Genomic DNA, 26,133 nt, shown 5'->3' with positions numbered 1-26,133 from the left:
TACTGATTTTAAGGTTGTGCCATTAGATTTGGGGTGGGTTGGGGTCCCGAGAAACTATTGCGGGAAAAAAATGGGGTCCCCAGAAATTCTGCCGGAAAAAATGGGGTCCCAGCTGAAAAAGTTTGAATACTACTGGTCTATAGTCACACTCTATTTTCTCTTCTCTGTGCTCCCTCACCTGACACCCAGGAACTGAGGCTGCTCCCCAGGGGCGCTGGACTCACTCTCCATCTTCAGTGAATCAATGTGGGCGATGGAGATGACAGTGGCGGCCACGTACCAGGGCAGGCCCAAGAAGGAGCAGGCAGCCATCAACACCCCCACCCAGAACAGGTCCAGGTGGTAGCCACACCCTTTCTGCAGGGAGGGACACACAGAGTAGAGCAGGACATGATTTCACACTGCAGGATGTCATTGAGGTAACTGTCCTATTAACTATGTACTGTAGGCCCTAACGTGACACCAGAGCCCAATTAAGGGTCTAGGAACTAGATTTTACAACTACAGGTATGTCTTATCTCCTATATAAATGACTCATCATTGCAAACAACATGTCTGATGCTCATTGTGTCCTCCAAAAGCTGAGGTTAAACTAGTTATCAATGTCTTCACTATAACAGGCTGGCTGTGTATTTAATACAGCACATCAAGGTCTCCCTTGTGAAAGAGGTCTCCTAACCTCAATGGGACTTTCTGGATAATTAAAGGTTAAATAAATCAACAAAAACATCCAACTACCCTCAGTTTGTTCTCCTTCCGGTTGACAATGACAGCACTGATCTGCTGGTCCATGAAGATGAGGATGGTGACCAGGAGAGCAGGGACAAAGCTGGCCAAATACACCCACCATGGGTTCTTCCCAAACGGCAGCACAATCCAACCCCGGTCGGGACGTGTGGGCTAAACGGAGTCAGTAAGGGGCTGTGTCAGAGTGACCATTCCTTGATTAAAGGACAAACACAAACATGTACACACCCCTTTTGTCCCCAAAACAGCCTCAATTCGTTGGGATGTTGGCCCATGTTGACTCCAGTGCTTCCCAGGTCAGCTGGATGTCCTTTGGGTGGTGGACCATTCTTGATACACAGGGGAAACTGTTGAGCGTGAAAACCACAGCAGCAATGCAATTCTGATAGAAACCGGTGCGCCTGGCGTCTACATACTACCATACCCTGTTCAAAGGCATTGTCTCCCACCCTTCATCTACACTGATTGAAGTGGATTTAACAAGTGACATCAATAAGGGATCATAGCTTTCACCTAGAATAACCTGGTCAGTCTTTGTCATGGAATGAGCAGGTGTTCATAATGTTTTTCTACATTCACTATAGGTTTATGCCCAGGGTATGGTCAGGAACATTACTAATATTTTAAACCTGTTTCTTTACCTTAAACTCTGTGGGAACGATGAGCTTGGGGGTTTTGAGCCCAATTAACCTGTCCAGACCGACAAAGGTCATAATGGCCATGAAGATGGAGAAGTCACTGATGAGCTTCCGCAGCTGTTTACAGAAGCCAAAGACAGAGCAACCGACAGAGCAACAGACAGAGCAACAGACAGAGCAACAGACAGAGCAACAGACAGAGCAACAGACAGAGCAACAGACAGAGCAACAGACAGAGCAACAGACAGAGCGACAGACAGAGACACAGACAGACACAGTGACAGAGACAGACATAGTGACAGAGACAGACATAGTGACAGAGACAGAGACAGAGACACAAACACACAGATGCAGACAGACACATAGAACAAAGCAAAGCAAAAAATACAAAACAAGTCTAGTGTGAAACAAATCATCTCTCAAAGAACAACAAATGCAGAGACACAAACACATTAAAAACATCTCAAATGCATTGAAAATCATAAGCTGTAACATAGGTGGAATAGAATATTGTGAGGACCATGCAGGTTCAGGTCACCAGGGGATCCAGTACGTACATTGAGGATCAGGGAGGGAGGGTTCACTGTTTGACAATGGAGACACACACACACACAGACAGAGAGAGACAGAGACAGAGACAGAGAGAGAGAGAGAGCGAGAGCGACAGAGAGGGAGCAGGAGCAAAAACATGGAGGGGGGAGTTGGGGGAGACAATGGTATACAAAAGTTTGGATATAAACATGTTTTGGTCATTTCTCTTATTTACACCCAACCTCTATGGACATTTATACTAAATCACCACAGGAATGTGTATTTTCCACTGGCTGGAGAGTTTTGAACATATCAGATTTTTGTCGGAGCGGATGGTCGTGGCGGCGGAACATTATTATAATAATTGGTATACTGCAAATTGACCACAACTAAGACAAAAAAAACTGATTGTGTCTCAATGTAGTTTTTAAATACAATCACATGTCTTTCTTTTGAACAGATTTGTTAAATGAAACACATTTTCTGCTGAATTCCTGGTGATTTTAGTCTTTTTTAAGTCTTTTTTAAAATCACTTGCAGGAGGGTTTTGGCCCGTCGGCCACTTGTTACCGACCCCTGGAACAGACTATCTGTCTTGAAAAATATGAAACTGTGGCTGCATTAGGCTGCCAATTGTGATGCAGCCTGTATGTCACTGTGTAAAGATCCAGCCCCTCTTCAGTTCGTTCTGGTCTCACCTTGGTGGGGAAGTAGCGACTGAACTTGAACTTCTTGAGGGAGACGGTCATGGAGTAGGTCCCGAAGAACAGAATGAAGGACATGAGGGCCAGGTCAGGGACGTACTTACAGGTGTTGCCCACCAGAGAGCCTCCGTACTTCACACACTCCTTCTTACTGAGCTGGCTCCAGTCCAGGCCTGTGATGTTTAACTGGTAGGAGAGAGGGAGAGGGGGTGGAGGGGGGCAGGGAGGGGGACACAGTTTTACAGGTGGAAGAAAAAGGTGATGTGTAGAGAAAACGATTGGCATGGATGTGAGGATTTGTCGGGAGAGAGAGAGAAAGAAAGAAAGAAAGAAAATAACAGGGAAGAAAGTGCAGGAGAACAAAAGGGAGTCAAAAAAAGAAAATGAACAGACTCAAAAAGAAAATGAACAGACTCTTTTAACAAATAGTTCCCACATGGATTAGTGTCATACTCCTGTTTTTTACTATCATTAAAGTTTGAGTTCAAACAAACTACAACTAGGAAGTCTGTTGTGTCAAAAAATGAAATATTGAGAAGCCCTTAAGGCTAATGGGTATTCAGAAGGGTATGTTGTGTTTCCAACATAACACCAGTTCTAACATCTCCTTAAAAATACATGACAAAATACACAGAATAAAAACAACAACTTACTCCAAAGAGACTAGAGGTGTTATCAGTTGGCACTGGCACTAAACCATTGAAGATCATTGAAGCCACTGTTTAAGTTAGAAGAAGGGAGAAAGAGACAGAGAGATGAGGGTAATGAAGGAGAAATTGAGATGTAGAGAGAGAAAACGAGATGACGGCAGAGTCAGGGGACAAGAGAAATACAAAATGAAACAAGATTTTAACAGGTAGACTTTGAGACTTTAAACAGAGAGAAAGAGTAGCTAGTTAAAGCTCATGCATACACAGGAAGTGTTACTCACTCGCATCAGACAGCAGCCATTTGTGTGTGCAGCAAAAACAAACGTGAGACAAATCAGTTACAGTAGTCAAGTATCTTCAGTCAATTCTCATAACGTTTGCAATATAAGATTTCGCAATGCAATAAATGTCTCCAGACAGGCATAAAGGTATAATACATCCTTATATTACCAAACCATTCTATTATCTTGGTGTCCCCAAACCCCTTGGCAGTAGCCAGGTCCTGTTTATACCCACATTTGTTTGTGCTATTGCCATTTCTATCCCTGTCAAACGTTTGACATGTTTGGCGAGACAATTCCATAAGGAGCTGTAATGAGAGAGTGGAAACAGACTGACACCCAGGCTACTAGGTCCTGATAACCTCATCATAACCCTCTTCAACCCTTTAACAACCCTTATATCCTCTGCTGGGGACTCTGCACTTCAGTAATATTTTATACAGCCAAGGATGGACTCACTGGGGTCTGGGGCCAGGCACTCGCACTTGTAGGCGGTGACGTAGTCTGGCTTGAAGTCAGTGTTGATGGGGTAGTATTTGAAGGAGCCCATCTGTAGCAACACATTATATCAACAGTTAAGTGTTTGTGTGTGTGTGTGTGTGTGTGTGTGTGTGTGTGTGTGTGTGTGTGTGTGTGTATGTGTGTGTGTGTGTGTGTGTGTGTGTGTGTGTCTGTGCCTGTATGAGTACATGTGCACTCGCCTGCGTGTGTGTGTGCGCGTCCGCGTGCATGCATGTGTGTGACCCACCATCTTCTTGATGGCGTCAGAGATGAAGATGAAGGAGATGAGGCTGGAGAAGCCCTCCTCTGTGAAACGGGTCATGTACTTGATGATGTAGCTGGCGTCCGTGGCGACCAGGAGGAAGCACTGCAAACAGGAGTGGATCCCGATCCACAGACGCAGCTCCATGTAGTCTATACCATTGTTCCTTATAAATAAGAACATTATTGATATAGGGGCAGAACGTGGAAGGCAGGACAGTCTTTTTATGAAGATGGAATGGACGCACACTCTCCAATAAGACACATCAAATCTTATCTCACCATCATGCCATTCAAATAAATGTCTGATGTGCGTGTTGCTTGAATTCTCATCAAATCAAGAGGAGGAACCATATGTATTCAAATACTACATATAGGCTACAGTGTCTGATTGTGAACTGGGGTGGGGTTGAGCTCGCTCACTTGCTGAATTCGAAGAGCAGTTTCTCAAAGATGAGGATAGGTCCAGTAGAGCTGAGGATGATGAGGGGCTGACCACTAAACAGACAGAATACTGTTCCTGACAATGCTGTGCCCAGGAAACTCTCCATCACACCCTGAAACAGAGAAAGAGAGAGAGGGCAGGTGGGGGAGAGGGTAGTGTGACAGAGAGAAAAGGAGACAGAAAGAGAGAGAGAGAGAGAGAGAGAGAGCGAGAGAGAGAGAGAGAGAGAGAGAGAGAGAAAGTAAGAAAGAGAGATAGAGTTAAATTCTACAACCATCTAAAAGGAAGCGATTCCCAAACCTTCCCTAATAAAGCCATCACCTACAGAGAGATTAACCTAGAGAAGAGTTCCCTAAGCAAGCTGGTCATGGGGCACTGTTCACAAACACAAACAGACCCCACAGAGCCCCAGGACAGCAAAAGCAACACAATTAGACCCAACCAAATCATGAGAAAAAATATATATAATTACTTGACACGCTGTAAAGAATTTACCAAAAAACAGAACAAACTGGAAATAGCCATAAACAGAGAGTACATATTGGCAGAATACCTGACCACTGTGACTGACCCAAAATTAAGGAAAGCTTTGACTGTGTACAGACTCAGTGAGCATGGCCTTGCTATTGAGAGAGGCCGCTGTAGGCAGACCTGGCTCTCAAGAGAAAACAGGCTATGTGGAAACTGAGCTGCACTTACTAACCTCCTGCCAAATGTATAACCACATATTTCCCTCTGATTACACAGACCCACAAAGAATTCCAAAACAAATCCAATTTTGATAAACTCCCATATCTATTGGGTGAAATAACAGTGTGTAATCACAGCAGCAAGATTTGGGACCTGTTGCCACAAGAAAAGGGCAACCAGTGAAGAACAAACACCATTGTAAATACAACCCATATTTATGTTTATTTATGTTCCCTTTTGTACTTTAACTATTTGCACATCATTATAACACTGTACATTGCCATAATATGACATTTGAAATGTGTCTATTCCTTTGAAACTTGTGAGTGTAATGTTTTTGTATTGTTAATTTCACTTTTATTTATTATCTATTTTACTTGCTTTGGAAATGTAAACCTACTGTATGTTTCCCATGCCAATAAAGCCCTCTGAATTGAATTGACAGAGAGAGAGAGAGAGAAAGAGATGAACAAATGGATTTAGTTCAGTCACTGGTCCATATACTGTATGTATGTGATGGATAGGGCCAGCGACTGAACTAAATCCATCTCTCTCTATCTCTATCTCTATCCCCCCCCCCCCCCCCCCCCCCCCCCAATTACCTGCTATAGTAAGTTAACTACCATACATTTATTTGTTTGGCCTCATTTTGCAAATCATCGACTCAGAAAAGTAGTATATGAATGAATTGGCTCTACCCTGGGTACCAGTCTGTTTGTGCTAACATTCCATTCATTGTACTTTGTGATATGCCAAACATATTAGCATATGACACGGCGTATAAGAGTTGGAATGGTTCTGGATTTCAGGCTAAATCAGCCCAACCTGGTAGTTGTCTGTGGCGTCTCCCAGCAGGCCTCCGAAGGTGATGGCGTTGGTGATGCAGCCCAGGTAGATGAACAGCACAGCAGAGATGGACTGGATGTGAAAGCCTTCATAGAAGTCACTAAGCAACCAGGGTATTTTTCTCTTGATGTCAAGAAACAGACCTCCACAGAACCTGCCATAGACACTCTGGTTATGATGCAGAACTTACCACAGACACTGACAAATAAACGGACACACTGGTTACCACAGAACCTGCCACAGGCACAGACACAAACACTCTGGTTACCACAGAACCTGCCACAGGCACAGACACAAACACTCTGGTTACCACATAACCTGCCACAGACACAGACACAAACACTCTGGTTACAACAGAACCTGCCACAGACACAGACACAGACACAAACACTCTGGTTACCACAGAACCTGCCACAGACACAGACACAAACACTCTGGTTACAACAGAACCTGCCACAGACACAGACACAGACACAAACACTCTGGTTACCACAGAACCTGCCACAGGCACAGACACAAACACTCTGGTTACCACTTAACCTGCCACAGGCACAGACACAAACACTCTGGTTACCACAGAACCTGCCACAGGCACAGACACAAACACTCTGGTTACCACAGAACCTGCCACAGGCACAGACACAAACACTCTGGTTACCACAAAACCTGCCACAGGCACAGACACAAACACTCTGGTTACCACAGAACCTGCCACAGACACAGACACAAACACTCTGGTTACCACAGAACCTGCCACAGACACAGACACTCTGGTTATGATGCAGAACCTGCCACAGACACAAACACACTGGTTACCACAGAACCTGCCACAGACACAAACACACTGGTTACCACAGAACCTGCCACAGGCACAGACACAAACACTCTGGTTACCACAGAACCTGCCACAGGCACAGACACAAACACTCTGGTTATGATGCAGAACCTGCCACAGACACAAACACACTGGTTACCACAGAACCTGCCACAGACACAAACACACTGGTTACCACAGAACCTGCCACAGGCACAGACACAAACACACTAGTTACCACAGAACCTGCCACAGGCACAGACACAAACACTCTGGTTATGATGCAGAGCATGCTACAGACACAAAAAACAACAAACTGGCTACCACAGAACCTGCCACAGACACAAACACTCTAGTTACCACAGAACCTGCCACAGACACACTAGTTACCACAGAGCCTGCCACAGACACACACATAAACACTCTGGTTATGATGCAGAACATGCTACAGACACAAAAAACAATAAACTGGTTACCACAGAATCTGCCACAGACATCAATCAAATATATTTTATAAAGCCCTTTTTATATCCAAAATTGTTACAAAATGCTTGTCACAGACACTCTGGTTATGATGCTGCACACGTTCTGTTTAAAATGTTTTATCATCTATTTAATGCATCACTGAGTCACTTCGTTTCACCGTGTGACTGGGTGGGCCAATTGGAACCGCTGATGATTTAATACAATAATTTCGGGCCGATGAGAAATGGAGAGGGGATTATCTTGGCTATCCTGACTGCCTGACCAGTCACTTTACTCATCACTCCTGAGTGAGTGAATGTTCCAAATGTGAATGAACAAGAGACAGGACATTTTAAAGCACATTTAGATGCAATATCCCTTGAATACTAATAGGTTGTCCCAGCAACTCAGCTCTATGCAAAGGCCAGCTAAAGGTTCCAATTCCACTCTAGTACTCATATCTCAATTCGCTCAGTAGTTTTCCTCTCTTATCCCAGTTCAGACCCAGTTTCTCTCACATTATCATACTTTCTAGTCTCCTAACATACATGCAAACTGTGTAAATCCCAGTTCCCATGCAGTAGCCTACCTCCCAGTGTGCGCCAGCTCCTCTCCCAGTTCATGAGCCACTGGCATCTCCTCATCCTCAGCCAGGCCTCCACCTCCTCCCGCCGCACCGTTCGGCTGACCCAGCTCATTCAGAGAGAACACTGACTTCCTGTACACACAGGAAACAGGAAGTACACACCGGCGGAGAAGAGAGGTATAGGAAGTGATGATGACAGACATACTGAGAAAGACTGCCACATCTGGGTCTCAGAGTTGGCTCTTGAAAATTAAAGCGTCTTTGGGTTTTAGAAAAACGCTATCAAAAAATACTATGTATTATTATTAAGTAGGGGGAAATGACTAGAGTCCAACCTCTTGTCAGCCGAGGTCACTTTTTTAGGGGGCTCGATACGTATTTTGGGGTCCCACTCTCCGGGCGGCAGCACGATCACCTCATCCAGGAACTCATCTATACCTGCAATCAGATCCTCTCGATCTCTAGCCTTGTACGCCACATCACTGAACAGCTAGGGGGAGATAGACAGACAGACAGACAGACAGACAGACAGACAGACAGACAGACAGACAGACAGACAGACAGACAGACAGACAGACAGACAGACAGACAGACAGACAGACAGACAGACAGACAGACAGACAGACAGACAGACAGACAGACAGACAGACAGACAGACAGACAGATAGATAGATAGATAGATAGATAGATAGATAGATAGATAGATAGATAGATAGATAGATAGATAGATAGATAGATAGATAGATAGATAGAAGGGGTGGATAGAGAGAGAGAGAGAGAGAGAGAGAGAGAAAGAAAGAGAGAGAGAGAGAGAGAGAGAGAGAGAAGGGGGTGGATAGAGAGAGAGAGAGAAAGAGAGAGAGAGAGAGAGAGAGAGAGAGAAGGGAGAGGGAGAGAGAAAGAAGGGGTGAGATAGAGAGAGAGAAGGGGTGAGATAGATAGAGAGAGAGATAGAGAGTTATTACTCTGCGCTGCAGTATCTGATACAAGGTTCTGACCTCTCTCCTCATTAGGTAATGGGATGCATACCCAGGGACCTATTCTTCATGTATGACAGTGGTGGGACTCTGTTCAAAACACCTGCCAGTCTATTATGGGAAATAACAGGCTGTTGCCTGTCTGACATAAAACATTTATATCCATGATATTTTGATAATGAGAGGCTGACTGGTACCAACAGGAAGCCATGAAGGCCTCATTATCACCATGCGGAGTTCTGGCTGACTCAAGTTAACACACCATCAAGCCTGTATTTCCATGTCATCTGTCATGTCATCTGTCATGTCAACTGTCATGTCAACTGTCATGTCATCTGTCATGTCATCTGTCATGTCATCTGTATTCATGAAATAAAGAAACATTGACAGACACTTACGTCATCCACCATTAGAGTAGCTATGGCTCGACCGATCTGATTATAGGACTTGGCTTTTCCTGTTGGCCCCAACAGAATAAACAGGAACCTGTGGTAGTGTGGGGGAAAAGAAACCTCAACAACGGCTCACAAAATGTCTACATTATGTGCTGCATGGGCATAAGAACAGATACAATGGACAAGGCAAGATGTAGCCATTATGTACAGCTAGTACGTATATGTCAGACATTTGTTACATGTTAGTCCTTTAGCAGGCACTTTCATCCAGAGCAACTTACTGTCAACCAAGGTTAGGTGAGGTTGTGTGGGGAATAGGTTAGGGTCCACAAAATGTCAAAATATGTGCTTAAGAACAGATACAAAGAACACAGAGAAAGAGACATATAGACAGACAGACTGACAGACAGACAGCTAGACCAATAGACAGAAAAGAGTAGCGGGTAAAAGAGCCGAACCGGCCCTGGTAATACATGCCTGGATGCTACAGTCAACCCTGGTAATACATGCCTGGATGCTACAGTCAACCCTGGTAATACATGCCTGGATGCTACAGTCAACCCTGGTAATACATGCCTGGATGCTACAGTCAACCCTGGTAATACGTGCCTGGATGCTAGAGTCAACCCTGGTAATACGTGCCTGGATGCTAGAGTCAACCCTGGTAATAAGTGCCTGGATGCTACAGTCAACCCTGGTAATACATGCCTGGATGCTACAGTCAACCCTGGTAATACGTGCCTGGATGCTACAGTCAACCCTGGTAATACATGCCTGGATGCTACAGTCAACCCTGGTAATACGTGCCTGGATGCTACAGTCAACCCTGGTAATACGTGCCTGGATGCTAGAGTCAACCCTGGTAATACGTGCCTGGATGCTACAGTCAACCCTGGTAATACATGCCTGGATGCTACAGTCAACCCTGGTAATACATGCCTGGATGCTACAGTCAACCCTGGTAATACGTGCCTGGATGCTACAGTCAACCCTGGTAATACGTGCCTGGATGCTACAGTCAACCCTGGTAATACGTGCCTGGATGCTACAGTCAACCCTGGTAATACGTGTCAGACAGACAGACAGACAGACAGACAGACAGACAGACAGACAGACAGACAGACAGACAGACAGACAGACAGACAGACAGACAGACAGACAGACAGACAGACAGACAGACAGACAGACAGACAGACAGCTCATTACCTGGTGGGCACAGGAACCTCTGTCAGTCCTCCCAGAGTGGTGGCCTGAGCCAGGCGGACAAAGGCTACAAAGGGCTTATCCAGGAAGTCCACTTCACCCACCAGAACATTAGATGCCTCAGCATCTCTAGGGATCTTTTTCATGAACTTATTCCTTAGCTATGGAGGGAGGGAATGAGGGAGGGAGGAGTAAGAAGGACAGTCAGAGAGAGTTGATACATCAGGGCATATATGGTATGGACACTGGATTAAATTTCATCATATTTTCAAGTTCAAGTTTCAAGTTTTTTTTAATACATATATATGCACATAAATATCCTAATATGACACTAATAAATGATTCAGTTGTGACAGGGAAGACATTAGATATGTGTATACAATGGTGTTCTCCTGCATGATGTTGTCATTGTGTTCTATCAATGCCCTTGGCCTTTCATCTATCCACTCACTGATCTGTTTGAAAATATCATTACATTTCACCTCACTGCTGTTCTGGCAGATTATGTTTCTGCTGGATAAAATAAACTAGTCTCTGAGCATAACATTTAAAGCAATTCTAGTGAATGTAAAAAAAATACTACATCCATTGGAGACTGGGGCTTGGCTGTGGGAAAGAGATGTGGCCGTATAACCTGAACTGACCGATCGCATGCGAAGGTGGGCTGCAAATGACATACTAACGATCTCACCCGATATGAACGTACAATCCCAATGCCAATCCCAGTCTCTACATGTGAGGCAGCAGAGGCACGAGGATGGGACACTGAGAAGCACGTTTTCCCAACGGCAGCTCAATACTGACCCAGACAAACCTAGCACAGTCACGGGCTATCTCAGCTTATCTATGGAGGCCATTGCCAGCGACTCACACGACACGTGGGCTATCACTAGCAAACTGGCACGTGACCTACTGTTTATTCAAACATGCCCCTACGACTACGTTAAGTAAAAACCACTCAACCAGAGACTAATAGCGGTTAGAGCGTTGGGTCAGTAACCGAAAAGTTGCTAGATCGAATCCCCGAGCTGACAAGGTAAAAATCTGTTGTTCTGCCCCTGAGCAAGGCAGATTGGCATAGCCTGGAAACCAGCCTGGTTCTGCTTTACGCTAGCCAAACAGATGCAGGAACAGTCAAGTACCCAGAGATGTATTCATGGATGTGTCTACTGAGTTAAACATGGCATATTTGTCCAGCACATTATCTCAAGACAATTATTTGGGCATAAACTTGGCAGAGGCAACTGTTTCAACCCAATGCTCAGCACAATACACCTGACCTATCAATCACAGCATTACAACTCTTACAACGGAAGTCTCCTGTGTTCACGGAGGGGCTGCATTTCTCACTGGGTTTAAATGCTACTGTTAAATCATCCTTAGACAACACTGAGTTGTGAGCCCGCCTGCTCCCCAGATAACTCTGTGACATGAGCACTAAAACAAACACAATCCAAGATTTAATTAACAACACTGTTTCCATCGTGCTCCCCTGGCAACAATGAAACACAACTGCAATCCAAATCCTCTACAGCATATGTACAGAAAGTAACATTAGATTACCGGTTAAATGTTATTTAATGCACTATATGACATGTACAAACACACATATACACTCAGTATAGCAAACATTAGGACCACCTTCCTAATATTGAATATATTTTGCCCTCAGAAGAGCCTCAATTCATCGTGCATGGACTCTTCAGGTGTCGAAAGCATTCCACAGGGATGCTGGACCATGTTGACTCCAATGCTTCCCACAGTTGTGTCAAGTAGGCTGGATGTCCCTTGGGTAGTTTGATACACACTGGAAACTGCTGAGCGGGAAAAACCCAGCAGCGTTGCAGTTCTTGACACAAACCAGTGTGCCTGGCACCTACTACCATACCCCGTTCAAAGGCAGTTCAATCTTTTGTCTTGTCCATTCACCCTCTGAATGGCACACATACACAATCCATGTCTCAATTGTCTCAAGGCTAAAAATCCTTCTCCTTCCCTTCATCTATACTGATTGAAGTGGATTTAACAAGTGACATCAATAAGGGATCATAGCGTTCACATGGAGTACACACACTCAACACGTTTTGCCATTACAAAATAAGAAACATTAATTCCTGCATAAAAACACTCTGGTTGCAATTCAGTCAAACAGCTTTGCAGAAAACTAACATCATCCCTGCTTAGAGATAATGACATTTTCAGTAATGTAACTAACCTAGATTAAACTACATGAAATAAAAATACATTATATTATGAAAATAATTCAGTTAAAACCAGTAATTTCTCTGTGCAAGGATAATGTTTGATTGAATTGAGCCTGCTGAGTTGTAATGTTATATTAGTGGGTCACCTGGTCTGTGCTCGGAGTGTCTGAAATGTCATTCATGCTCCTACTTTGGGCATGACCTGCAAAACAACACAGTACATGTAAACAATTGCTTAGGATATGGAGAGGGTTCTAATTATCAATGAAAAATGTGCAAATCCATTTTTTCTTCCGTTTTTTCTTCTTCAATTGAAATGAGTTCATGCCATGAAGACGATGAAATATTGTCTATTATAGTACATATTATTATATATTGTCTAGTATTCTAGCGCTTTAAACACATCTGAAAAGACAGGGAAATAATTGGATATTTAGAAGTGATACAAGAAGTCAAAGGAAGAGAGAGTGAAAGAAAGAGAGAAAGAGAGACAAACAGGTTCTAGAGAGATGATGAAAGCAGTGAGAGGTACGGAGAGATAGAGATATAAACGTATCTTGCTTTGGCAATGTTCGAGGTACAGAGAGGTACACAGAGAGAGATGTAGAGAGAGAGGTACAGAGAGAGAATGAGAGAGGTACAGAGGGAAAGAGAGAGAGCGATAAGTACAGAGAGAGAGAGAGGTACAGAGAGAGAAAAAGAGGTTCAGAGAGAGAGAGGTACAGCAAGAGAAAGAGAGAGAGAGGTACAGAGAGAGAGGGAGAGAGAGCTACAGAGAGAAAGAGGGTGAGAGAGGTACAGAGAGAGAGAGGTACAGAGAGAGAGAGAGAAAGGTACAGAGAGGGAATGAGAGAGGTACAGAGGGAGAGAGAGAGAGATAAGTACAGAGAGAGAGGTACAGAGAGAGAAAGAGAGGTTCAGAGAGAGAGAGAGGTTCAGAGAGAGATGGAGAGAGGTACAGAGAGAGAGAGGGAGAGAGAGGTACAGAGAGAGCGATAGATGTACAGAGAGAGCGAGAGAGAGAGAGGTACACAGAGAGAGGTACAGAGAGAGAGAGAGGTACAGAGAGAGAGAGGGAGAGAGAGGTACAGAGAGAGCGATAGATGTACAGAGAGAGCGAGAGAGAGAGAGGTACACAGAGAGAGGTACAGAGAGAGAGAGAGGTACAGAGAGAGCGATAGATGTACAGAGAGAGCGAGAGAGAGAGAGGTACACAGAGAGAGGTACAGAGAGAGAGAGGTACAGAGAGAGCGATAGATGTACGGAGAGAGCGAGAGAGAGAGAGAGGTACACAGAGAGAGGTACAGAGAGAGAGAGAGAGAGAGAGAGAGAGAGGTACAGAGAGAAAAACAACAACACGACGAATTATCTATCCAAAATGAGGATGAATGGGTAAACCACTTCTCCAATATTTTTGGCTCTTTAACAAAGAACAAAGAGCAAAAACATATACATGATCAAATACAAATCTTAGAATCAACTATTAAAGACTACCAGAACCCACTGGATTCTCCAATTACCTTGAATGAGCTACAGGACAAAATAAAAACCCACCAACCCAAAAAGGCATGTAGTGTTGATGGTATTCTCAATGAATGTCACGTCCTGACCACAGTAAGAGGTTGTTTTCTATGGTAGAGTAGGTCAGGGCGTGACAGGGGGTGTTTTGTGTTTTTCTATTTCTATGTTTTAGTTCTAGTTTTTCTATTTCTATGTTGTTGTTTTTTGGGTTGATCTCCAATTGGAGGCAGCTGGTCCTCGTTGCCTCTGATTGGAGATCATATTTAAGTAGGGGTTTTTCTTCCTGTGTTTTGTGGGTGATTATCTTTTAAGTAGTGTTTATTTCTCTCTGCGTCACGGTGTGTTGTTTTTGTTATTCTAGTTATTTGTGTATCGCGACGTTTCACGGATTAAATAAATATGTGGAACTACAACCATGCTGCATTTTGGTCCGATCCTTTTGACAGCCGTGACAGAATCACCCACCACAAAAGGACCAAGCAGCGTGCCCAGGAGGAGCAGTGTTCCTGGGCTCGGGAGAAGAGAGAATGGAGGACGTCCTGGACCTGGGAGGAGGTAATGGCAGGGGACAAGACCCTGCCAAGGAAGCAGGTGGAAACGGAGCAAGTGGAACGGCGATGCTATGAGGAGCTAGCCCAACGGAAGCCCGAGAGGCACCCCCAAAAATGTTTTTGGGGGGGGCACAGGGGGAGTTTGGCAGAGTCAGGGTGACGACCTGAGCCAACTCTCCGTGCTTACCGTGGGGAGCAAGTGACGGGGCAAGCACCGTGTTATGCGGTGATGCGCACTGGGTCGTCAGGGCGCACCCACAGGCCGGTGCAATCTGTGCCCGCGCCTTGCAGTTGTCAAGCTGGGTTGAGCATCCAGCAAAGATGGGTTGTGCCAGCCATAAGCTCCAGAGTTCCAGTGCGCCTCCACGGCCCAGTATATCCTGTGCCTCCTCTCCGCACTCGCCCTGAGGTTCGTGTCAGCAGCCCGGTGCCACCTGTACCGGTCCCACGCATCAGGCCTCCAGTGCGCCTCCACAGCCCAGTACGTCCTGTGCCTCCTCCCCGCACTTGATCTGAGGTGTGTGTTACCAGTCTGGCGCCACCTATGCCAGTCCCACGCATCAGACCTCCAGCGGCGCATCCCCAGTCCGGAGCCTCCAGCGACGCTCCCCAGTCCGGAGCCTCCAGCGACGCTCCCCAGTCCGGAGCCTCCAGCGACGCTCCCCAGTCCGGAGCCTCCTGAGACGGCATACAGGCCGGAGCCTCCTGAGACGGCATACAGGCCGGAGCCTCCTGAGACGGCATACAGGCCGGAGCCTCCTGAGACGGCCTACAGTCCGGAGCCTCCTGAGACGGCCTACAGTCCGGAGCCTCCTGAGACGGCCTACAGTCCGAAGCCTCCTGAGACGGCCTACAGTCCGGAACCTCCTGAGACGGCCTACAGAAGTTCCCCAGTCCTGAGAAGTTCCCCAGTCCTGAGTCTCCAGCGGCGGCCTGCTGCCCAGAGTCTCCAGCGGCGGCCTGCAGCCCAGAGTCTCCAGCAATGGTCCTCGTTGCCTCTGATTGGAGATCATATTTAAGTAGGGGTTTTTCTTCCTGGGTTTTGTGGGTGATTTATCTTTTGAGTAGTGTTTATTTCTCTCTGCCTCACGGTGTGTTGTTTTTGTTATTCTAGTTATTTGTGTATCGCGACGTTTCACGGATTAAATAAATATGTGGAACTACAACCATGCTGCATTTTGGTTCGATCCTTTTGACAGCCGTGACAATGAAATGATCAAATATACAGCAACAAATTCCAATTGGCTATACTAAAACTCTTTAACATCATCCTTAGCTCTGGCATCTTCCCCAATATCTGGAACCAAGGACAGATCACCCCAATCCACAAAAGTGGGGACAAATTTGACCCCAATAACTACCGTGGGATATGCGTCAACAGCAACCTTGGGAAAATCCTTTGCATTATCATTAACAGCAGACTCATACATTTCCTCAGTGAAAACAATGTACTGAGCAAATGTCAAATTGGCTTTTTACCAAATTACAGTACAACAGACCATGTAGTCACCCTGCACACCCTAATTGACAAGCAAACCAAAACAAAGGCAAAGTCTTCTCATGCTTTGATTTCAAAAAAGCCTTCGACTCAAATTGGCATGAGGGTCTGCTATACAAATTGATGGAAAGTGGTGTTGGGGGTAAAACATACGACATTATAACATCCATGTACACAAACAACAAGTGTGCGGTTAAAGTAGGCAAAAAACGCACACATTTCTTTCCACAGGGCCATGGGGTGAGACAGGGATGCAGCTTAAGCCCCACCCTCTTCAACATATATCAACGAATTGGCGCAGGCACTAGAAAAGTCTACAGCACCCGGCCTTACCCTACTGGAATCTGAAGTCTGTTTGCTGATGATCTGGTGCTTCTGTTACCAACCAAGGAGGGCCTACAGCAGCATCTAGATATTCTGCACAGATTCTGCCAGACCTGGGCCCTGACAGTAAATCTCAGCAAGACCAAAATAATGGTGTTCAAAAAAAGGTCCAGTCGCCAGGACCACAAAAACAAATTCCATCTAGACACCGTTGCCCTAGAGCACACAAAAAACGATACATACCTTGGCCTAAACATCAGCGCCACAGGTAACTTCCACAAAGCTGTGAATGATCTGAGAGACAAGGCAAGAAGGGCATTCTATGCCATCAAAAGGAACTTAAAATTCAACATATCAATTAGGATCTGGCTAAAAATACTTGAATCAGTTATAGAACCCATTGCCTTTTAAGGTTGTGAGATCTGGGGTCCGCTCACCAACTAAGAATTCACAAAATGGGACAAACACCAAATTGAGACCCTGCATGCAGAATTCTGCAAAAATATCCTCTGTGTACAACGTAGAACACCAAATAATGCATGCAGGGCAGAATTAGGCCGATACCCGCTAATTATCAAAATCTAGAAAAGAGCCGTTAAATTCTACAACCACCTAAAAGGAAGCGATTCCCAAACCTTCCATAACAAAGCCATCACCTAGAGAGAGATGAACCTGGAGAAGAATCCCCTAAGCAAGCTGGTCCTGGGGCTCTGTTCACAAACACAAACACAAACACACCCCACAGAGCCCCAGGACAGCAACACAATTAGACCCAACCAAATCATGAGAAAACAAAAAGATAATTACTTGACACATTGGAAAGAATTAACAAAAAAACAGAGCAAACTAGAATGCTATTTGGCCCTAAACAGAGAGTACACAGTGGCAGAACACCTGACCACTGTGACTGACCCAAACTTAAGGAAAGCTTTGACTATGTACAGACTCAGTGAGCATAGCCTTGCTATTGAGAAAGGCCGCCGTAGGCAGACATGGCCCTCAAGAGAAGACAGGCTATGTGCACACATGCCCACAAAAGGAGGTGGAAACTGAGCTACACTTCCTAACATCCTGCCCAATGTATGACCATATTAGAGACACATATTTCCCTCAGATTACACAGATCCACAAAGAATTCAAAAACAAACCCAATTTTGATAAACTCCCTTATCTACCCGGTGAAATACCACAGCGTGCCATCACCGCAGCAAGATTTGTGACCTGTTGCCACAAGAAAAGGTAAATCAGTGAAGAACAAACACCATTGTAAATACAACCCATATTTATGCTTATTATTTTCCCTTTTGTACTTTAACCATTTGTACATCGTTACAACACTGTATATATACATAATATGACATTTGTAATGTCTTTATTCTTTTGAAACTTCTGTATGTTAAATATTTACTGTTCATTTTTATTGTTTATTTCGCTTTGTATATTATCTACCTCACTTGCTTTGGTAATGTTAACATGTTTGCCATGCCAATAAAGCCCCTTGAATTGAATTGAGAGAGAATTCGAAAACAAACCAGATTTTGATAAACTCCCACATTTACTGGGTGAACTACTACAGTGTGCAATTACAACAGCGAGATTTGTGACCTGTTGCCACAAGAAAAGGTCAACCAGTGAAGAACATACACCATTGTAAATACAACCCATATTTCTGTTTATTTATTTTCCCTTTTGTACTTTAACCATTTGCACATCGTTACAACACATCGTTACATAATATGACATTTGTAATGTCTTTATTCTTTTGAAACTGTGAGTGTAATGTTTACTGTTCATTTTATTGTTTATTTCACTTTTGCATATTATCTACTCCATTTGCTTTGGCAATGTTAACATATGTTTCCCATGCCAATAAAGCCCTTTGAATTGAATTGAAAGAGAGGTACAGAGAGAGAGAGAGAGGTTCAGAGAGAGAGAGAGAGAGAGAGAGAGAGAGAGAGAGAGAGACAGAGGTACAGAGAGAGAGTGAGACAAAGAGAGACAGAGGAGTAGGCAGACTCACGCAGACGACCATAGCCTCCTGGCTGTGATTTCATGCGGAGGTCTTCTGTGGAGCGGTTGAATGCGGCCGCTGCACCTGGACTACGGGCTGAGGAGGTAATACAAGTAAAGAGATGGGAGACTGCTGAACAAGATTATAATTTCGCCTTGGGGATAAATAACGTTTGTTGAATTTAATTGAATAAAACTGAGAATATTGTATGAAAATGTGTCAATTGCAATTAATGAAAGTGTAACACAGCCTGTTAGATGTTTTAATGTATATAAGTAGAATACAAATGTAACATTTAGGAAGTACTATAATGTGTCTCAAGCTACTGACGGCCATACTTGACCAGAGAGCAGAGGGACACTCACGGGCACCACCGCCGCTGGCCTTGCCCATGTCAGCCAGAGAGCGGTGGATGGGCTTTTTGGTCTGGTGCCTGTGCTTCCTCAGGAGGACAAAGCTGATCTTCTCTCTCAGGTCAGGAGATAGCATGCCCTCATCTACCTGCTGCTCAATGATTTCATCTGGAGGAGAATGTGGTCTTATTATTGTTTGTGTAGAATCACTCACGATCACCAATTAATTTCCTTCTTGGTACCATAACACCTTTCTTGTCAACAACTGAAGGCTACTAGCATCTTCATTTGAGCCAGTTTGCTACAGCAGGAAAATAATCCTGCAGCAACAGGAAATGTAAATTATTATGTAGATTATAATTCATGGACATTTTTGTCGAGGTTGATACAAAATGTTGTAAGGGAAAATCAAGTCTGAAATTTGTAAGTGGTAATTACAAACTTCAGAAGCCGTTTTAAACCTCAAATACACTACAGGTTTTACATTTCCTGTATTGCCGGAAAGTTCTCATGCAATAAGGTGATCAAATTAAGATCCTACATCTGTACACATTAAGCTAACTGTTCTTAGAAGGGCAACCATGCTGAAATGCCTCTGCTTGTCAATTGTGACAGAGACTTGACATTGTTTACAGTACTACATCTAAACGTTAGGCAAGAATCACACAAACCTGATTTGGCATGCATTAGTGCTCTGTACAAAGGAGTTTGTGTTGCTCACCAACTATCTGTGGCAGTGAGTATCCCTCCAGATCAAGCAGCACAGTGCCGGTCTGTATACAGGTCCTCAGCTCAAACAGACTGTGCAGGGACAGGGTGGACACATGGGGCTTGCTCCACCTCTCACCTCCCTCCTCCACCTTCTCTTCAAACTTCACCCACCTGGACCACAGCACAGGGACAGATAGAGGACATGAGTTGGAGGTGTCAAATGAGTTAAAGTTAAAAATTACTAATGTCGAATCTGGTATTAGGTCAACACTGACTGCTTGTCTTGGGAATTACTCACACTCAAACATTCAGTAGCTCAGACATTCAGTAGCTCAGACATTCAGTAGCTCAGATATTCAGTAGCTCAGACATTCAGTAGCTCAGACATTCAGTACCTCAGACATTCAGTACCTCAGACATTCAGTACCTCAGACATTCAGTACCTCAGACATTCAGTACCTAAGACATTCAGTAGCTCAGACATTCAGTAGCTCAGACATTCAGTAGCTCAGACATTCAGTACCTCAGACATTCAGTAGCTCAGACATTCAGTAGCTCAGACATTCAGTAGCTCAGACATTCAGTAGCTCAGACATTCAGTAGCTCAGATATTCAGTACCTCAGACATTCAGTACCTCAGACATTCAGTACCTAAGACATTCAGTAGCTCAGACATTCAGTAGCTCAGACATTCAGTAGCTCAGATATTCAGTAGCTCAGACATTCATTCATTCAAAATTGGTGGGTTCTAGAATGACATCTGTCTATGCTGAAGGAGTGGGACAATTTGTTTTATGGCATGTATTTTTGGTATCACCATGCACATGTTAAAATATAAATTAGCCTATACTACAGGTGACTCAGACGTTGATAACATAGGCTGTCAATTTCTTGGCAAGAACTTGTTTTGGCATGAACATATTTGACATTGGTTGGCTTCTACTGTATGTTTCTGTTATGATTCTGTAGGGCTGTGTGTGTAATCTGTTATGATTCTGTAGGGCTGTGTGTGTAATCTGTTATGATTCTGTAGGTCTGTGTGAGTAATCTGTTATGATTCTGTAGGTCTGTGTGAGTAATCTGTTATGATTCTGTAGGTCTGTGTGAGTAATCTGTTATGATTCTGTAGGTCTGTGTGAGTAATCTGTTATGATTCTGTAGGTCTGTGTGAGTAATCTGTTATGATTCTGTAGGTCTGTGTGAGTAATCTGTTATGATTCTGTAGGGCTGTGTGTGTAATCTGTTATGATTCTGTAGGTCTGTGTGAGTAATCTGTTATGATTCTGTAGGTCTGTGTGAGTAATCTGTTATGATTCTGTAGGTCTGTGTGAGTAATCTGTTATGATTCTGTAGGTCTGTGTGAGTAATCTGTTATGATTCTGTAGGGCTCTGTGTGTAATCTGTTATGATTCTGTAGGTCTGTGTGAGTAATCTGTTATGATTCTGTAGGTCTGTGTGAGTAATCTGTTATGATTCTGTAGGTCTGTGTGAGTAATCTGTTATGATTCTGTAGGGCTGTGTGAGTAATCTGTTATGATTTTGTAGGTCTGTGTGAGTAATCTGTTATGATTCTGTAGGTCTGTGTGAGTAATCTGTTATGATTTGGTAGGTCTGTGTGAGTAATCTGTTATGATTCTGTAGGTCTGTGTGAGTAATCTGTTATGATTCTGTAGGTCTGTGTGAGTAATCTGTTATGATTTGGTAGGTCTGTGTGAGTAATCTGTTATGATTTGGTAGGTCTGTGTGAGTAATCTGTTATGATTCTGTAGGTCTGTGTGTATAATCTGTGGGTCAGCAGTCACCTAGCAGACTCTTTCCACTCCAGCTCATCCCCGTCCTGTTGCAGCGTGTCCATCTCAGTGAACAGTGTGGGGGTGGGCATGTCATCCTCCTCTCCCAGGATATAGCGCAGCCGCTCAGCTGCAGGGGACACTGGGATGAACACACACACACGCACACGCCGGGGACACACACCGGACACACACACACGTCAGATATCATCACTGATGTCAGACTCATATTTACTCTGGAGATTATTTATTTATTTTTACATTTATGGATCAGAAATCTAAGCATGCATAATCTTTTCCCGGTGTGCCCACTTATTAGTTTCAAGAAATGGTGTAACAACAGACAGTGATGATCACATTTCCTAATATCGAAAAGGTCAAGCTGAATATTAGAATGTGACTGGCTTGTTATAATTCCTCACACGTTATTATTTAGGGATGGTTTGCTGATACATCAGAAAGTGTTGAACTTGTCTTCCCCTTTCATTCCACTGAAATGGTAATGATCTAATCTTGAGCTTGACAGCATTTCTATCAATCCAACAGGAACACCCATAACCAGAGGGTTTGGTCTCCACACCGAGCGGTCAATGCTTAGGCTAAATCAGCGACCTGGCTTGTCACATTACAACCACAATATAGGCGAGAATGGGGTGCGTTGTGACGTTTTATACATTCAACATCGCTACGTCAAGGGAAATATAGTATTTTTTCTAACAAAGATATCTATTATTCAGGATGTTGTGTATCCCTGGAAATAATCAGAATTAATTTAAAAATAACAACATAGCTTGTCCAGAAAAAGTGATATCTTGGCACAACTTACCCCGGGTATGAGGTAAATTGAGCATAGGTTCAGGGTAAGTGGGTGACGGTGTCCTGTGACTGGGTGAAGGTGCTGGTAGGTCAAAGTTTAATTAATGGAAGGAGGGTTGTGGTATATTGAATGTCTTAAATGTATGCCTACATTCAGACATAGATCTCTTTATTCAATATCACTTACCCTTCCATCTCTTGACCAGTTATCTGGGACAGGGATGTTTCAATCTGCCAATTCATAGGCAAGTTCTCTGCATTTGAGGCTACTAAGCCCATGATACTGATCGGCAAGATTCTTGATTTGTTTATCAAGCTCAGACTCCAAGTCATCAGATGAGACCTTGTGTTCCTCTGCTACTCTGTCACAGCCTCACTTTCACACAGCTACATGTTTGTTTGTCACTGTACCTCTTCAGTGTCATTCAGTCTATTTTTTCAGCCCTTGCTAGTTGCTGGTACTCTTATGGACTTCTTCCCCTCTCTCACTTCCTTGGCTGCTCTGTCAAGAATCTCAAAGGGGGGGCTAGACCCCTGCTTGTTTTCCGTTTGTTTACACGGGGCTTGATGATGTCAGCTCTGTAACAAAACAACATCTTGAGTTCATATGGATGACACCTTGCTAAAGTACGATGCATTTATGCATAAAACTGACTAAACGTGTTGGAGACTATCTGACTGAAGGTTCTGGACTCAGACTGGGCCACCACAACACCAATAGGAGGAACAGACTTAGTTGTTGCCCAGCAACAGTGACAGACTGTTTGAACTAGAAATACATGGAGGTGACTCCAACTGTAGTCCAACTGGATTTGTACCTGAACTTAGAACCTAACAGGGGTATGCATGGTGGCCATTGGCTCATATTAGCCCATACAGGTACAAGTATGCACTTTCATTCTAGGTTTAGGACCTCATATTGTAGCTGAGAGAGACCCCAACTGATGTATAAAACAATCTTAAAACGATCTACTTAGGTTTAGATACAAGTATCATAAAACCTATAACACAATAAATTCATTTGAAAATCCGTTTTTTTTTTCTCTAACATTTACATGAAGATTGACATAGATGTCCATACCTGCGTCCCAAATGACACTCCATTTCCTATATAATGTACTACTTTTGACCTGAGCCCTATGGGTTATGGTCAAGAGTAGTGCACTAAATAGGGAACAAGGTGCCATTTGGGACACGTTCCATATGTGGGTTGTAGTTAGCTGGGGGAAGGGAGCTTTGCACTACAGCTGGTGGTCACAGTGTTCTAACCTAACCGATGGATGGACCAGAGCCGGCTAGAAATTACACACTGAGCTGTAAAAGGCCATGATGGATCAATGGCTTTAAATCATTGTATCGACAGGAACCAACCCAGGAGTGAATTCCTGTTATATTGCCTGTTTGCATACATTAGTACCCACAAAGATCTCACTTGTCAGCCTATGGAGAAGGACCATAGAAACAGAATCCCATCATCATAGTGATTCTATTTCTATGTAGAAAGACAGTACATGCGAATGAGACAGAGCATATTACTTTTTCCTAATGTAGAAAACATGAAAACTAGTGGGAAACAAATATTCAGCAGAGGAACAAATATTCAGCAACCATCACTCCTGTGATCCAATGGCAGCTTCATTAAATAGTAACCCGCAAAACACCAGTCTCAATGTCAACAGTTGAAGAGGCGACTCCGGGATGCTGGCCTTCTTGACAGAGTTCCTCTGTCCAGTGTCTGTGTTCTTTATTCCATCTTAATCTTTTCTTTTTATTGCCCAGTCTGAGATATGGCTTTTTCTTTGCAACTCTGCCTAGAAGGCCAGCATCCCGGAGTCGCCTCTTCACTGTTGACGTTGAGACTGGTGTTTTGCAGGTACTATTTAATGAAGCTGCCAGTTGAGGACTTGTGAGGCATCTGTTTCTCAAACTAGACACTCTAATGTACTTGTCCTCTTGCTCAGTTGTGCAATGGAGCCTCCCACTCCTCTTTCTATTCTGGTTAGAGACTGGCGAGTTTCAGAAGAAAGTGGTTTGTTTCTGGCCATTTTGAGCCTGTAATCGAACCCACAAATGCTGATGCTCAAGATACTCAACTAGTCTAAAGAAGGCCAGTTTTATTGCTTCTTTAATCAGATCAACAGTTTTCAGCTGTGCTAACATAATTGCAAGAGGGTTTTGTAATGATCAATAAGCCTTTTAAAGTGATAAACTTGGATTAGCTAACACAACGTGCCATTGGAACACAGGAGTGATGGTTGCTGATAATGGGCTTCTGTACGCCTATGTAGATATTCCATTAAAAATCAGCCGTTTCCAGCTACAATAGTCATTTACAACATTAACAATGTCTACACTGTATTTTTGATCAATTTGATGTTATTTTAATGGACAAAAAATGTGCTTTTCTTTCAAAAACAATGACATTTCTAAATGACCCCAAACTTTTGAACGGTAGTGTATATATATAACCTTTACGTATTTATCCAACTGTAATAAAAACACTGACACAAACTGTTTACAAAGTGTGAGAAAATGACAGGTACGGGTAGACAGAGAGACTGTCGCTACAGTAAGCAGTTTCATTCACTTTCCTGAAATTCCCTTTATTCAGCGTTTTCTAAGCTCTCATCTCCCAAAACGTTGTTGTCCTGAAGGTACTTCTGTACGACTCACAACCTTCAAACAGCTTCTAATCTTATAGGGATAGTTCTACAAAACAACATATTTATGTGGAACTGAACTATACTGTGTATTTCCTTCTCTCAAATATATTCAAACATAGTGTTCCTTTTATTCCTGTGTAACAGCCCTCTCCTAAGATTGCAGCCATGCAGATGCTCTCTTACACCAGCTAACAAGCTGACTGAGATTAAAAACAACTGCGTATTCAAACTACTGTGCTGCTTTGAACTCAGTTACACCACATAGAGTGATGTGGACAGCTTCACCTAGCAATTCAACCAGGTCAGCATTCTGGCCAAGGGATGCAATTCCAACCAAACCTGATTTATGTTCTATTTTGGTTCCTGTAAGCATTACAGATCCACTTCCTCATACAGGAAAAGATATGCAGTTATCTACATTTGACATTTTAGTCATTTAGCAGATGCTCTTATCCAGAGGGACTTGCAGGAGAAATTAGAGTTAAGTGCCTTGCTCAAGGGCACATCAACAGGTTTTTCACCTAGTGGTCTTGGGAATTCGGATCGGCGACCTTTCAATGACTGGCCCAACATGCTTAACCTCTAGGCTACCTGCCGCCAAAAGGGAAATAACAGCTGGCTATTGAATCTGAAATACTTTCTTCGTCAACTGTCCAAACCGTGCGTCACTGAGAGTTGTTATGATGCAGCCAGCGTCACAGGAGTCTGATGTGACTTGTGGAGGGAATGGAATGAAATGAAATCAAACAAATGGAAACCATGTGTTTGATACCATTCATTCCATTCCATACTGGAGTGCAGCATAGTGACATGTGACTCATCATGACTCACTTGTGATGTGATGTGTGAAGTGATTAGACATGCATTTACATCATTGGTTGTTCTGGTGCATAGGCACTGGAGTGTGATGTGATTGAAGCCCAGGTAGTGCACTACATAGCGAATAGGGTGCCATTT

General features: G+C 43.7%; 1 protein-coding gene across 1 annotated transcript in view; it reads right to left on the bottom strand.

Moving 5' to 3' along the window:
* Positions 1-26,133, bottom strand: part of LOC115199651 (electrogenic sodium bicarbonate cotransporter 4-like) — a 42,365-nt gene that overhangs the window by 5,671 nt on the left and 10,561 nt on the right. The window contains exons 4-21 of the mRNA XM_029761965.1: positions 21,710-21,839; positions 19,918-20,078; positions 19,224-19,364; positions 18,853-18,972; positions 13,085-13,140; positions 10,738-10,895; positions 9,535-9,622; positions 8,495-8,649; positions 8,163-8,291; positions 6,274-6,448; positions 4,737-4,870; positions 4,300-4,480; positions 4,011-4,101; positions 3,274-3,338; positions 2,615-2,806; positions 1,389-1,502; positions 739-900; positions 179-357 (exon numbers count right to left, since the gene is read on the bottom strand). Coding sequence (XP_029617825.1) covers positions 179-357; positions 739-900; positions 1,389-1,502; positions 2,615-2,806; positions 3,274-3,338; positions 4,011-4,101; positions 4,300-4,480; positions 4,737-4,870; positions 6,274-6,448; positions 8,163-8,291; positions 8,495-8,649; positions 9,535-9,622; positions 10,738-10,895; positions 13,085-13,140; positions 18,853-18,972; positions 19,224-19,364; positions 19,918-20,078; positions 21,710-21,839 — 2,431 coding nt within the window. The remainder of the gene's footprint in view (positions 1-178; positions 358-738; positions 901-1,388; positions 1,503-2,614; positions 2,807-3,273; positions 3,339-4,010; positions 4,102-4,299; positions 4,481-4,736; positions 4,871-6,273; positions 6,449-8,162; positions 8,292-8,494; positions 8,650-9,534; positions 9,623-10,737; positions 10,896-13,084; positions 13,141-18,852; positions 18,973-19,223; positions 19,365-19,917; positions 20,079-21,709; positions 21,840-26,133) is intronic.

This window comes from Salmo trutta, chromosome 9, assembly GCF_901001165.1.
Source record: "Salmo trutta chromosome 9, fSalTru1.1, whole genome shotgun sequence".
NCBI classification, from domain to species: Eukaryota; Metazoa; Chordata; class Actinopteri; order Salmoniformes; family Salmonidae; genus Salmo; species Salmo trutta.
This window is presented reverse-complemented; position numbering and strand designations above follow the sequence as displayed.